Below are 16116 nucleotides of genomic sequence, written 5' to 3' on the forward strand. Positions count from 1 at the left end.
CATATAAGTATTGAATTTTACCAAAAGTTTCAAAAGTCTAATTCATTATTAGATTTCTATAAATATAAATATTTATGTGATATTTCTTGCATCGAATTCAGTATGTGCTCAAGTTAAGTGTGGTTTGAAAAATGACCAAGCCTCCTAAGGTGAAGTTTGTGTGTGAACGAGAGGACCGGGGTCACTGGGTTCCAGGCACAGCCATGAGACACCTGCTCTGCACCCAGCCCTTCTTTTGTTTTGCTCACCGAGAAAAAGAAGACTCAGGAACCACAGAACTAACACAGAATCAGTTAGAAAATTATTCACATATTCGCCCACTGTGTGCCAACAGAGTCTTACTCTGTTGCCCAGGCTGGAGTGCAATGGCACGATCTCAGCTCTTACTGCAGCCTCTGCCTCCCAGGTTCAAGCAGTTCTTGTGCCTCAACCCCCCAAGTAGCTGGGATTATAGGCACACGCCACCATGCCCAGCTAATTTTTGTATTTTTAGTAGAGACGGGGTTTTGCCGTGTTGCCCAGGCTGGTCTGGAACTCCTGGCCTCAGGTTATCTGCCTGCCTCAGCCTCCCAAAGTGCCAGGATTACAAGAGTGAGCCACCACGCCCAGCCCAGGATGCTTTCGTTTCATGGGTCTTTGTCCTTTGGAGGGCCTTGACCTCACACAGCAGGGGAGGATGCTGGCCCACACCAAGGCACCAAGATTTTACCCCCCTTTGTGTGTGGTCGCACGTCCTCCTCATGGCCACGCTGGGATGGAGTTGGACTTTGAGCACAGACAAGGGACCCATGGCCCAGAGCCCAGAGTCACCCGCAGCCCCCCTGCGCCGCTGCTGCCCGCATGGGGTGACCTTAAGTCCCACATCCGAACTGCCTCCACCCCACACTCTCCCTTGGATTTGCACCTGTTCTTTCTCTGGCCATGCACCTGGCAGTGCTGAGAGGAGGGCCTGGTGGGCTTCCACACTGATCAAATTCAGTCATTAACCCCACTGAAACCTGACACAGCCTGCGTGCAGGTCACTGTGGAGGGGTCACTGCTGTCCTACCACTTTTTTTTTTCTGGAAGTTTGCATGTCCTACACTATCTGTAAATATGTAACTTTTTTCCAAAGAATTTAAAATGAAAGAATATGAGAAAACCCCTAAATAATAAATACATGGTATAGATTGATGCGTAAAACAGCCCCTGGGCTCCGTGGCTCTGTGGAATGGGTGGTTTAGTATATTCCTTTTTCTGGCAACTCCCTTAGGGCTTTTACAGGTGCAATGAGCTTTGGTGAAAATAGCCAATGGGCACCTCATATCTTGTGCCCCAAATATTACTATTTAGAACAGTGTATTCTGGATGCCTGGGTGACTGCAAACCCTCCTCCTGTGTAACTTTGTCACTGTTTTTCCTGTCTCAGGAAAGATGCTCATTTTGTCTCCTGACTGTAGCAGTTGGGAGTCTTGAGACCATTCCTGAGTTCAGACCTTCCCAGGGGAGATCAGTGACCACAGATGTGCCTCGGTGAATTTCACAAAGCCAGCTTAGCGTGACGCAAGTCTCCAGCTTTACCGAACTTTGTCATTGTTATTAAAAAGATGATTTTAGTGTGCTGATTAGAAACTGGGATCCACATTCAACATAAGCACAAACTTTTTTTCCCAGTGGGCCAAAGCTCATTTCTGATCATTAAAAGCTAATCCTGAAAATTTGCTGGAACATGGTTCAAGCATACGTTGTAATCTGTTAAAAGCAAAAATAATAATTTCAAGCAGTGTTCTGCATCTGTGTGGAAACAGCTGGTCTACCCCAAAGAGCAGCAGGAGGCTATACCCTCCTCCCACAATTCCAAATAAAATACAAGGAGACGGCACAGCATCCGGAAGAACTGGCATTGGTAAATTATTGCCTCCAAAGAATATTAGTTAGCAAACATACTTTGAAAGCCATCTTCACAATCATAAATTCAGTAGTATTTCTTTAAGTCACAACTGAATTCCGGTTGGGGCAGGCTTTCAAGTTGTTAAGCAGTTTAGTAGCAAATGTGACATATAGTGTGTGTGCCACAGTAAGATTTCAAATTGTCATTAATTTGTAAAATTTAGGAGAAGAAATGATACATTGTGACAAGATAATAGTTTTCTCTGTATGTACTCCAAGCTATCAAATACTTCTAGCCTTTAATTTGTCAGTGTTACTCTTGGCATTTTATTCTATGGAAACAACTAAAATGAATGGAAGAAAAACTAATATTCCTGTTCAAGATGCTTATTAGAGTGTATTTGATAGACTGTTTTCTAGGAAAGCTTTAGACTTTTAGAAAAATTGAGGAGATGTTATAGGTTATTCCCATAGGCTTCCCACCACTTCCCCCTGACACGTTTCCCCTGTTTTGTGTGTGTGTGTGTGTGTTGGTTTTTGTTTGTTTTTGTGACAGGGTCTCACTCTGTCACCCAGGCTGGAGTGCAATGGCGCAGTCTTGGCTCTTGCAACCTCCGCCTCCCAGACCCAAGTGATTCTCGTCCCTCAGCCTCCCAAATAGCTGGGACTACAGGAGTGTGCCACTGGCTAATTTTTTTATGTTTGGTAGAAACGGTGTTTCACCATGTTGGCCAGGCTGGTCTCAAACTCCTGACCTCAAATGATCCGCCCACCTCAGCCTCCCAAAGTGCTGGGATTACAGGTATGAGACACCATGCCCACCCTCTCCCCTGTTAATTTACCTCTTTCATTATTAGTATGGTACATTTCTTACAGTTAATGAGTCAATATTGATACGTTTTTATTAAAGTCCACACTTTATTTGCATCTCTTTAGCTTTAACCTCATGCCCTGTCTCTGTTCCAGGATCCAAATTCTATTCTGTGTCACATCTCCTTAGCCTTCTCTTGGCCGGGACATTTTCTCAGACTTTTCTTGTCTTTGATGACCTTGAAGGTCTTGAGGTATGCTGGGCCAGGTGTATGATAGGAGTCCCTCTACTGGAATTTGTGCAATGCTTTTCTCAGGATTCGTCTTGAGTTACGAGTTTTGTGGAGAAAGACCACAGAGTGAAGTGCTATTTCCATCCTATCCTGTCAAGGGTATATACCATCAACTTTATTTATGGCTGCTGATGTTGACCTTGATCCTTTGACTTGAGGTAGCATCTGTCAAGTTTTTCTGCTGCAAAGTCATCGTGCCCCTCCCCAGCCGATACTGAACTTTTGGAAGGAAGTCACTGTGCACTTAAGGAGTCAGGCGTTAGACCCCCGTCCTTGAGGGCAGGGTGTCTATATAAATTATTTAGAATTCTTTTGCAGGGGAGATTTGTCTCTCTCCCCCATTTATGAATATATTCAATTGTCTATTTGTATTCATATGGACGTGTGGATATTTATTTTATATTCTAGGCTGCTATCCAATACTGCTGTGGCTCAGATTATTCCACCTGTGGCTCCTGGGGGCTCTTTTGGCTGCTCCTGCACCCTTTGCCCTACACCCCATCTCTGTGGGTTTTCTTTTGTTTGAGCACTTTCCTTCCTTTCTATCAGTACGAGGTGCATTTTATATCTTTCCTGCCACAATCTTAAAATCGGCTGTTTCCCAAAGAGCTCTGGTTCCTTTTACTGGAGAAGGGTATTAGAAACCAGTGTTTTGGAGCTAGGTGTGCTCATTGCTTCTGGGGTGCCACTTCTTGGTTCTCTTGGCCAACAGATTAAAGAACTAAATGTGTGTATACTAACCTGCATATGCATATATATCTACAAATATTTCTATATGTAACCATCTGTATCTATATTTAACAGATTTCATATTCTTACTGGCATAAAATTGGAAATAAGTGTTTTAACATAAGGAGTGGCTACAACTATGTTATACTACCTCCATGGTGCAACTGTTATAAGGGACAGGTTGGAAAACTATGGAAACATAATAGTTTACATTAAAAAGTAGTACAGGTCTCTATTGGAGTTATGCTTACAATGTGATAGTTGTGTGTGTGTACCGATAAGACCTTTAAAGGAAAAATGGAAAAGGTAGATTAGCCATGGCTTATTCTTCATATTAAACTAACATAAAATTAACTTTGCTTCTGCCATAATATTAGTCTTCCAGTGAGTTGTTGCTGAAACCTGAATGAAGTTGATGTATTTAATTTTAAATGAAAGAAATGAGACATTTTCTATTCCGTTGTTGTGTTAGCCCTGCAGTGCTTTTTCAGGCCCTCCCAGATTAATAGTGACCTGTTTATTCATTCACAGTAACCAAACAGTGTGCTAAAAAGTTGTGAAGTTACAGTCAAAGTAGTTTTATGGGAGGAAATCTGTGAGTGTTTAAAGGAAGGTATTTCCATAATAGCAAGAAGAGCCCAAAGTTAGGAATTCTTCTTTTACTTTTCCACTCTGATCTTTGTATTAATACTTGATTGACTGAATAAATACCATTATCTTATGGTTTTCGTGATTTCTCAAGCCACACATCAGGATACTTTTGGGAATTTCCGGAGAAGTCCTTAAATGGAAAAGCTAAAATTATCTCTAGTAGATATTTTCACCAGTCTTCAGTTCAGATGGCTTACATATAAGAGGGACATGATTGACTGGATAACCCTGAAGTGTATCGTTTCACCCGCTGTAGTTGTCAGAACTCAACTACAAAGATGGCAGATCAAATACTTCAAGAAGGGTGGTTGTTTGCCATTGTGGAGGCTGGTGGTCCAGCGATCACAGCCCCTCAATTACGGCCCTGCGTGAGAGCACAAGCAGCAGTCATTACATAATTATACCTTTGATTAGTTGCTTCAACTGGCCATTGCCTTTGAAATATGATATCACAATTTGGAGTTTTATTAAAAAACAATTTTTTTGGAATTTTTGAAAAAGATTTTATGTTTAAGAAAAAAAAAAGAACCAAAAGACCTGCAATATATTCTGTTAGAGGAGATTAAAAAGAAGAAAGGGATGAGGGAAAAAAAGAGATGAATGTTTCCCATTATGACTCATTTCTGTCTCAGGAGGGTTAAGGTGGCCCCTCCTCACCAGCCTTCCCCTCTCGGCATCACCGGCCCCCAGCCTGCTATCCGCTTCACAGAGCAGCAAGCCAGTCCTTGGAGAGGGGATGTGAGAAGGGGCAGAAGTCAGGGGACCTGCAGCTGCTCCCAGGCACCACCGCTGCTCAACATACACAATTGTGTGACCACTACTGAACAAATCTCACAAGAAGGAGGTGCATTTTACTCCACAGGTCATTTGGTTTTGAAAAACTAATTTGAACCTCATTTTTTTCTAAGTAAGAATTTGATTTGCTGTGTGTGTGTTTTCAATTTTGATTGCCAAGTATTCAGTCCTAACATATGTTATGATTGGAGTGCATATAACACCACGCAGCCGAATAACTAGACCTAGAAAATAAAACTGATCACGGTAAAGTTATTTTCCAGGCAGGGGATGCCTCATGATGCTGGCTGGGGCCCAACCACACCCAAGGCCTCGTCGGTTTCTGTTCTCATGCTGTTGTCATATACCCAGAAGTAGGGGAAGCCCGGGAGCCATGGAGCCTCAGTGTCAGTTCCCTGACAAGCCATCCTCCAAAAAAGCCTTTCCTTTGCAAAATGAACAGGCACTCCGTGAAAACAGGGAGAGAAGTTTCTATTTTTCACTGATGCAATTTCTCCTGTTCATCTGACAATGTGCAAAACAAAAAGTCTACATTAGAAATTTATCATGAAGGTATAGTCTACTTCAATTCACTTCTTTTCACTCCCTGTGAAAACTTACACTCTTGGTGTTGTACTGAAATACCCAGTGGATTTGGGGTGCACCTGTACCCTTGATCTCCACTTCTGCGTGTTTCCAGGCCAAAGGGAAAACCAACTCTCTACCTAATTGGAACTTCTGGTTTTATTGCATATCCTGGAGGTCTTGCTTCGTTTTTATTTTCCTGGGTTGATGGTATTTCCCGTGTGCACCTACATTAGCCCACTATGCAGAAGCCCTTGGCAGTTTTCACAGAGTAAGAGGTTGAAAGAAGCCACCAATGTGAAACTCGTATTTGCTGTAAAGAAAAACCCATTGTGAGTTATTGGAAACCAGATTAAAATTCCGTAACTGGAGATTGATGACTTTTATTTCATGAGTTTTACTTAGGTGTTTTATCTTCGGTGTTTTGTGGCTCCAAATTACGAAGACTGTTGGCCTTGCCAGAAACTGATCACGGCAAAGTTATTTTCCTTCCTGAACATGTGTCCTATATATTTGCTTGGCCTCGGGTTTTGTTTAATCCCTTCAAAGGCCCTTTGAACTGATGTTTCAACATGACTCCTTCTCTGTGAGGTCTCCGCTAGGAAGCGGCCATCATGTCAAGCCCCTTCACAGCTAAAGTAGTGAGTTCACATAGTGGAAGAATCTTCTGGGTTGCATCTTACGAAAAAAAGAAAAATCCACTGCCTTTTCATAAGAGAACAGAACATTTACACCGTCTTGTTGAGCAAATGAACGTTCAAATGGCCAGCACAAAAGAAATCCCCAATCTCTAACCTCACAATGAAATCGCCACGGACAAAAGATCACGGGATACCGGGCACACTAAACTGCAAGTGACACAAAACCACAGCAGAATCCGCTCACACCTGCCGAGGTTCCTGGGGGATGATCTTTGTGTAAAGGATCCTGGTGCCGCAGTCAGCCTGAAACACTCCAAGGAGCAGAGACGCTCCCCTCTGCAGCAGTGGCATTTATACTGATGGCGTCTTTTAAAATAAATTAATACATGTCTGATGTGGACAGAGAGTAGTGCTGTCTGACAAGGTGATCATTTGACTTTTCTTAGAGGTACAAATTTACGCTCCCTTGTATGAATAGAGAGGGCTGTTTGTCTCATTCGGAGACAAGACATTGTTAGAAATGAGTGGCACACCTCTTCAACCCAGCCCCTTCCTCCGTGGAGGTAAAAAGATCCTATTAGTTCTCATAATTGATTCTGAGGGCTGCAGCGTGCCTCATTTAGCCGGCCCTGCTCAGTTCACGCCAGGATGTAATTCATGCACACTTGGACGTCCAACATGGCTGACGCGCCTTGGACACACAGCCTCGGCGCTGCATCATTTTTAAATCAGCTATCTGAGGAATGTTTATCTGATCAACAAAGAGTGCTGTCAGGAGGAGACCAGAAGTGACATTAATAAGACTGTGGTTTCCTGGTACAATGATGGAGGAAGAGTTTGGAATAAAACCCTGCTCGTTTGAGCATGCCAGCAGACTAAAGAATATTTTTATTCTGCTTATAAAGAGCCAGTCAAAAGAGTCTCAGTTTTAAGTTTTCAGTTAAGTTTAAGTCTCAGTGATAAGTTTTCAGACATTCACATGTGTTAGTAAAAAAAAAAAAAAAAACCTTTTAGAGAAACAAATTAACATGTTTTATTTCAAAATAAAAATCGAAGTCCCTCACGTTGCAGGAACCCAGATGACAAGCTGTAGATTCTAAAAATATGGAGAGGTGTAAGCATTGGCAGCTGTTAACACTAAATGATTCCAGCTACTCTCACTTAGTAGAAAGACGTAGTAAGCTGCGCACTTTCCCCTTCTGTCTTTGAAAAGATCGCGACTGTCTGCTAGTAATTACAAGGAGCTGAGTGTATTATGCCAGGCCTCGTTTCGTCATCCAGACACAAGATTTGCTGTTTGTAACTATCAGATGCCTTAAGAAATGTTCTGTGAATTAAAGTTTCTATCACGCTTTCTTCTTTAAATGCATCACTCTGGTGTGCACCGCGTGAGACCCTCACGAGTGGAGTGACACCCATCCCATCTGCCAACCTGAAGACGTAGAAAGTACATATATAACCAGTGTAGACATCACACTTTGTCCACGTTAGGATTATGGTACCAGAAGGTGCCACAGTGATCTCTCTTTGTAATTCAAAGACTGCCTTATGAATTCAGTTTACTAACGCCTCCCGGTGTTCCTCAACAGGAGGGCTCTGTGTGTATTTTCAGGAAAATTAATACCATTGTTATATCACACAAGGGTAAAGAAACATTTTGTCTTAGAGTTTCGGAGTGAATCTCTCTGCATTGTCTTAACCTGAGTTTTTCAAAGTTTTGATCCTTTTAATCCTTAGAAAATACACTAAAAAAGTACAAAAAATTAGCCGGGCGTGGTGGCGGGCACCCATGGTCCCAGCTACTCCGGAGGCTGAGGCAGAAGAATGGCGTGAACCCGGGAGGCGGAGCTTGCAGTGAGCTGAGATTGCGCCACTGCACTCCAGCCTGGGCAACAGCGCAAGACTCCGTCTCAAAAAAAATAAAAATAAAAAATAAAAAAATAAAATACATTCCAGCCAGCATGATGATGAGTTTTCCATGTGTGTTTTAAATTCCCAGCAGTCGGTGGTGATTCCCTTGTTTTACCTCTTGCTGTGATACCCACGTATAGCACCCTTGTGTTTCACCTGAGTTCACAGTTCACATTTTGGCACCATTGAGGGGACAGTGCTGTCCTCCCACGAGTGGCATTCTCTCCCCAGGCCCACTGACTGTTCTGCTACCCAGATTAGAGCTCAGAAAGTTCCATTTAATTTGCGGACTGAAGTGAGAAGAGATCAATCTCGCTGTCTACACTGGAGCTGACAGTTTGTACCACATCTGAAATTGTACTTGTGGGATATCATGTTTATTGAGATTTGCGTATGTGTTTTTAAACATGTAAGACAGTGCTGAGACATTCTGCCGCTTACATAGCTATGGGAAGCATTGTGAAACTCTGTTTATGAAAGAGACTTTTGCTTATGTAGCAAGCAAAATAGCAGAATGGAAAACACTAACAGAGTGCTCACACCCTGCTGCCTTTTTGTTCAATAATGTGAAATTTTGATAGTAGAATAATAGGTTTTGTGAGAAATAACATTAGTAACAAAATCAAAATAAGTTAGCCTGTGTTTAAGAAGAAGAAACTGTATTCCTGAAAGTAGAACAGGAATTTTACTAAAAATTTTAATTAAAATAAAGACCCGGAAAGTTTAGTCTATTGCTAGTCCCCCTGAAGTCCCCGAGAATCACCTTTTATCCCAAAGGCCTGAGACCAGAGGGAGGCTGCCAGCGGTGGGCAGTGGCCGGGTGGCACCAAACATCAGCTCGGAGCCTCCTGGTTCCATTTGGCACAGTGTCTCCGTAGCCCCTGGAAGTGATTCCAGGCAGCAGCATCCGACATAACCCGAAGTGTTATTGATGATAATAGGATTGTATTTTCTCGTTGAGAAGCTTCTAAACAAGGGAACTTAGAGCAATCAATGCCCCCAGAGACCAATGCACGTATCACGACCTTGGTATCAGCCAGAAAACGTCCATTTGTTTAAGGGGAAGAAACAGGCACGACATTTCGCACATTAAAATGGATTATTTCATCAATAGGTTAATAGAAAGCCAGGCTGCAAGTTCACTTCCTGCTTATACATCCTGTGGTAATGGGAGAGTGGAGTGTGAAAAATGCAAGGCATAAAGCAGGCGAGGAAAGAGGCTTCCTGCACTCGGGCATCCCTCCCCTCCCGAGGGGTGCCCAGCCTCCATTCTGCCTATTTATATGTAAATGTTGCCAAAAGAGGTAAGTTGTACTCTGAGGAGTGCAGCCTCCTCCTGGCTACCTCTTTCTGGAACTTGCGAAATACTGTCCCAGACACCAGAGCTGCAGCAGTTAAAAATTAAGCCCGTGCCTAATTCTGCATCATTATGCCTGGGGCCCCTGGTACATACCCATCAAGCATTTCTAAAGCAAACATTTGAGACCTGTGACAGATTTGGTTTCCTTCGTTCCTCATGCATGGTATTTGTACCGGTGGCGCGATCTCGGCTCACTGCAAGCTCCGCCTCCCAGGTTCACGCCATTCTCCTGCCTCAGCCTCTCCGAGTAGCTGGGACTACAGGCGCCCGCCACCACACCCGGCTAATTTTTTGTATTTTTAGTAGAGACGGGGTTTCACCGTGGTCTCGATCTCCTGACCTCGTGATCTGCCCGCCTCGGCCTCCCAAAGTGCTGGGATTACAAGTGTGAGCCACCGCGCCCGGCCCTGAAGATCCTTTTCCTAGGTTTGGAGTTACCTGAGACAGATACTTAGGGTAGGACCTTATAGATAGTGAAGAAACCTGAAGGTATAGACATAAAGAAGTCTTCACTTGTGAAAAATTAAATGTAGACCTGTATCCTGTAAAACTGCAGATGCCTGCTAGTTTAGAGGTTGTTTCTTACTAAATTATTATTATTATTATTATTATTATTATTATTATTATTATTCTTTTGAGACAGAATCTCTCACTGTCGCCCAGGCTGGAGTGCAGTGGTACGATCTCAGCTCACTGCAACCTCCGCCTCCAGAGTAGCTGGGATTATAGGCATGCCCCACCATGCCCAGCTAATTTTTGTATTTTTAGTAGAGACGGTGTTTTGCCATGTTGGCCAGGCTGGTCTCGAACTTCTGTCCTCAAGTGATCCGCCCACCTCAGCCTCCCAAAGTGCTGGGATTACAGACGTGAGGACCTCGCCTATTTGTTGATTTTCATGCTGCAAAGGAATTGTTAAATGTGTTTAGTTATAACAAGTTAATATCACTTTAAATCAAGAGGCAACTAAATCACAGCTAGTTTTTACTTGTGAATAATGTAAAATTTGCATCCTAAATATACAGTGCTTTATTGCAGAATTTTATTTGCTTCCTTAAAGGTTCAGGTTTCTCGCGTATGTTTTGTGTTGTATCTACAAAGAAATCCAGTGTAGTTAGAAGCACTTGAGATTCATTTCTGCAACATAACTCATCACAGGGGCCTAATCATCACCCTGGGTCATTTTCTGGCCACCAGAACTTGGTGCACACACGGAACCTACAACCACAGCCTAAACTGTACTGTTTGAAATGGAGAATTTTGGCTCAAACACTACAGCAGGCAAGAAGAGTTAACCTGTCGTAAGTCAGGAACACGTTGGGGTTGATTAGGGAGCTGACCGTTGGCCAACTCGTACCTTGGGAACCAGAGGGCCAGCCTGGCTGCCTGCTTTGCGGGCTTAAGACCTGCCTCTGGAAGTGTAAAGGCGTGCCTGTCCCAGATAAGTGCTGCTCACCTGCATTAAACAAACAGCCACACAGAGCCCAGTGGGAGCCTGCGCTAGTTTCTCTTCCTGCCTGTGGAAGTTGAGAGAGACAGACGGTCCTGTGAGTCCCCTTCTTCAGAAGGTGAATGACAGTGACCGCCACTAAACATTCCATTCCACCTGCCTGCATGGCAGGCCAAGCCCTCTAGCCCTGTGACCTGGGACTGTGCCTTTCCCTGCATTTGCCTGAAGACTTGAGCCACCCTGTTTAACTCTTGGGTTTTTATAAAATGTCTCCTGAAGGGCGGAGAGAACGCCTCAAGTCAATGTCTTCCCTGCCACAGATGTCAGCATTTCTGAGTTGATGGTTGGGAGGGTAGGGGCCTGGTGGGGTGGAGAATGTGTCTCTGGAGGGTGGGGGTCCCATCTCAGTGAGCCAGCCAGGCACTCAACACAACCTGAGTGGTGGGCCTGCTGCGCCCTTGTTAAATTGGTTCTCTTCCGAACCCAGCGTCCCACTGTCAGTGACTTGGCGTTTTGTCTTTTCTCCTGAGAACCTGAGGTGGCACTTGCTCTTCTGGTTCCTAGGAGCTCCATTTCGAGCCGCAACTCCCCCAAGTGTCAAAGAGAATAGACTCCTCCCTCCAGGACAGCAGAATGGCACTAGGGTTTTGCTGCTGTAGGTATTGCCTGGATCAAAATCTGTCTGTGGAGGACAACTTCACTTTTAACAGCTCTTGGTTTTAAAACCTACCTTCTGCAACACATAGGCATGAACTGCTCATAACCAGGGTCTCTTGATTTGACATGCTCCTAATACTTGGTCGAATCAAAGGGCTTGTGGCAACTGGCATCATAGCTCCTTCAAAGGGTGTCATCATTTCTCAACGCAGAGGCCAGTTTTTGTGCTGTTTTGAGTAGCCATGTGTGAAACCCAGCAGGGCAAAGTAGACTTCTGTGCGTGGGTACTTCTTTGACGTTAGATGCAAACCTGATGACCCTGCGCCAGCTCCGCCCTTCCTGAGTTCCTCTGTTCACCGTGGGGGAGTCGGAGGGCTCAGACCAGGGAGCCCCATGGCACCCACCCGCTTCGCGCAGACAGCTCGGAGGCAACGTCACGTGCTACTTTGACCTTTTTTTTTTTTCTCCCCTTTTCATTTGTTTTCTTTTCCTTTTTGTTTTCTCTCTTTTTCCCCTCTCCCCTTTCTGCTCTCGGGATGCAGCCAAACGCAAAGCATGGAAACTAAACCGTGTTGGTAGCCTGCGAAATATATACAGCAGCAGCACCAACACCGAAGGTAACGCCTCCGCACCTCCACCCGCCCACACCTCCACCTGCCTCTTCCCGTCTCATCCCCTGCCCGCCCCTTCCTTTCCAACACAGGCATGGAAATGCAATTTGCCCAAAGCCGCATGCTCCCTTATTGTGTTTGCAGAGTCATTCCTGTGGTCTTTTCATCTTTTTGTTTGTGTGTTTTATTTTACCATTCATGTTCCTTTCAGCTTACTTAAATTTTGACCTTTCCCTTCAGTCGTAGAGTAGTGATGTTTAAATTACTTCAGAAACCTATTTTCTCCTCTTTTTTCTTTTCCTTTATACATGTGGGCTCTCAGTGTAATATTTCCCAAGTTATTACAGTTTTTAAAAGTGTTAGTATCAGGTGTAATGATCTGTAGCCAAATACAATAGTGTGCCGTGACATTTAAGTAACAGTCTTAATTTGTTTTGTGGAAGCATTCTCCATAATGCTCTCTGCAGCTCTAATCCACAGGCAAGCAGGCCCGGGCCATTTGCATGGGCTGCTATTGCTTGTAAATTCAGTATTTTGTTGTGTTTCTAAAGGTCGTCTGGTGCCAAAGTTCACAAATTGACTTGCGTTGCTTTTTTCACCGAAGACAGCCGTCATTGCTTTTGTATAATAGCAGATTGAATTTTTCCTCCACCTTCATTTGAACAACACAATTATAAATTGCCTTTTTTTTTATGATTACAAATGTCAAGGGTCAGAATTATTTTGATGCCAGGCAAGGGAAAACCACCACCATCAGCCCAAGCACACATAAGGGAGGCGGGGGTATAGGACGTGCGATGCAAAGCAGGTCACAATCCAGCGATCTTGGTATAATAGGGGGAAATTTTTTTTCACTTAAGTGCAAGCCAAATGGGTCAAGTAATCACAAGCTCGTGCCCTAACACTAATTGACTTATTTGGGGATTATTATAACTGTAATATTTTTCTTAATGTCACTGTTTTCTGGGCTGTTGATTTTAGCGATTGCCAAGCAGTGGCATTAAATCTCTTGTAAATTTTAAATTGCACGCTATTTCTGTAAACAAGTCCCTCTCTTCACATCCTGGTCATTAACCTTTGCTGATTTATATCACCATCCTCTTTTTTCTTTCTTTCACAATTACTCCTGTCTTGCCGCTGAACGCCCTGCTCTCAGCCAGGAAAAAAAGAAAAAGAAATCTGGAAAACAAATCTACATTTTCACTATGGCTTGTTAAAGAGCCATTTTTTAATCATAATTTCTTTTTTCATTTCTCAAGGGGAAATTGTTGTCTGTTAAGATACCAATGGAGCTTGGCCTCGTTGGTATCTTCTTTCAGAGCACTCAAGAAATAACCAAATGAAAGAGGGAAAAGAATAGAATTTAAGAAACGGTCACATTCAGTATCATTTTTGTTGCATTTAAAAGGGTATTAATATACTCTTTTCACCATTTTTTAAATGTTTTTAACTTAGCGTGCATATCATTTCTCCTCCCTGTGTCCTTATGAAATATGTTGGGTTTGCTTTTTTTTTTTTTTGTATGCATGTGGGTTTGTCGCAACAAATTTGTTTATTGACTTCCAGCCTTTAAAAAAAAAAATTGTGAAGTCTGGTTTCAAATGCAGTTGTATAGAAAATTGGGGGACAGCAAGGGGGCATACCTCCTTAGCCTTGAGGGCAAATGGTTCCCTGAGACTTGCTGATGGGCCTTCCTGGAGACACTGGTGGGTGACACGGGACCCAGTAGAACCAAGAGTGAGGATTTGCAGCAGTGTGAACTTCTCAGCCTTAGCTTCTCAGGTAATACACAGCATCTGCTCTGCCCAGCACCTCGGAGGGGCGGAGAGTGCGAATTCCTCTCTGAAATCTGTCAGTACTGGATAGCATTGCAAACATGGGGTCCCTCTGTCAGTAGCTATGAAAGGCATTCCTGGGGATATTAAATAGTGACTGCATATCCAATTGTCCCTCACATTTCCTCTCATTTTTCTCAGTTATAGTAAGTTTCTGTTTGGTGTTCAAGGTCATGTATGAATTTTCAATTAAAAGACAGCATTCTTCATTTACTTTGGGTTTAAGATTAACATCTGTACACATACAATCTCATTTCATATGGTTTTTAATAATGTATTACAGAATTCAGGCCAGACACAGTGGCTCATACCTGTAATCCCAGCACTTTGGGAGGCTGAGACGGGTGGGTCACCTGAGGTCAGGAGTTTGAGACCAGCCTGGCCAACACGGTGAAACCCCCATCTCTACTAAAAATTAAAAAAAAATTACCCAAGCATAGTGGCAGACACCTATAATCCCAGCTACTCAGGAGGCTGAGGCAGGAGAATCGATTGAACCCAGGAGGCGGAGATTGCAGTGAGCCAAGATCACTCCACTGCACTGCAGCCTGGATGACAGAGCGAGACTCCATCTCAAAAAAAAAAAAAAAAAGAAATTACAGAATTTATAAAATTATATAAAATAATTATCAAATTCCTTTCTGATTTACAGCCTTTTGATGTATGAAGTTATCACATATTCACTCTTTGTAAAGTGACCCTTCATGAAAATTTGTATCCTGAACATTTTAACTTTTGTTTTAACGTCACGTCTTGAGTGTTACATTAAATAGATCCATCCCCAAGTGGAGTATCTTTTAAAGTGGTCCACTTGAGTGATTTACTCAAAGGCACCCAAAAAACACCACCCAAGTAAGGGGGACACTAGAGTTTCCTGTGTCTAGAGGGAGAACTTGAGCTTCAGGAATCAGAGGAGACCACCCGCTAGGAGCCAGGAGTGGACTCAGCTGTTCTGGGACTTTCCTTGGGATCTGGGTTTAGGAGAGACAGGCAGAGCCAAGGTTTGGGTCTAAGGATCTTTCTGAAGCCCTTTTTCTTTTATGTCCTCTCTCTTGCGGCCTCTGGACCACATTATCTCATTTAATCTTCACACTCCCCCTGCCAGGTAGGTATCATGTTACGGAGGGAAAATTGGGATTCTGATAAGTGATTTTCTGCAGAACAAGCTAACATGTTCCAGAGGCAGGACGTGTGCCCAGATCTCTTGACTCTGGGACCTGCTCACGGATCCACGTGGAAGGAGTTTGTGGATGGATGTCAGGAGTGGATAAAAACAAACAAAACTTACAAGCGAAACACACGACAAGATTAAAAAACAAAATTATTTTATCTTTTGTCTGTCCATTATGGCTAACACTGAAACCGAGATAGAAACTTTGGATATATATGATTGCACTGATGTACAAACTTTGGTTGCTTTTTAACAATTAACTTTCTCAAGATGGGTGAAATTGAATTTTCTTCAGCCAGAATGCAGCTGTAACTTTTCCATCTCAGGAGCCTGTGAAGTGGGATGGAAGAGTGTCTTAATGATATGATGCTCCAATTAACTGCTGTCTCCCAGCCCAAGGGAGAAAGAGATGTAAATACCAGATGACTGAGGCTAGACTCACAAATGTTCAACTCTAAAGTAAATGAAATATATTGGAGAAAGAACAAAGAGGACCAAGTGGCGGAAGAGTGGGCGTTGTGCAGGAGGAAACTCGGGAGGGAGGCCTCTGCTGCACCGCAGGGCAGAATTGCACAACACCTGGACCCGTCTCCAGGCCTCACCTGCCCCATGCAGCTAAACAGATGACGTTATCATCCGCTGTGAGTTGGGTGAACACATGGGCTCTTTCAAGAGCGTTTAAGCTCTCTGTTTTTGCAGTAGAAAAGTACTTCCAGTACCTAAATAGATAAAGGAGAGAGGTGTTAGGAAACAAGGGGGCATTTCTTGGGGT

At 43.5% G+C, this 16116-nt stretch overlaps 1 protein-coding gene across 6 annotated transcripts in view; it reads left to right on the forward strand.

The window, feature by feature from the left end:
* The window catches only part of AGAP1 (ArfGAP with GTPase domain, ankyrin repeat and PH domain 1), a 638294-nt gene that overhangs the window by 515928 nt on the left and 106250 nt on the right, over positions 1-16116 (forward strand). For 2 of the 6 annotated variants that reach the window (XM_055291055.2, XM_055291057.2), the window contains one exon: positions 12270-12344. The exons of the other annotated variants lie outside the window; for them this stretch is intronic. In XM_055291055.2, coding sequence (XP_055147030.1) covers positions 12270-12344 — 75 coding nt within the window. The remainder of the gene's footprint in view (positions 1-12269; positions 12345-16116) is intronic. 6 annotated transcript variants of the gene reach the window in all.

Source organism: Symphalangus syndactylus, chromosome 8 (assembly GCF_028878055.3).
Source record: "Symphalangus syndactylus isolate Jambi chromosome 8, NHGRI_mSymSyn1-v2.1_pri, whole genome shotgun sequence".
In the NCBI taxonomy this organism is placed as follows: Eukaryota; Metazoa; Chordata; class Mammalia; order Primates; family Hylobatidae; genus Symphalangus; species Symphalangus syndactylus.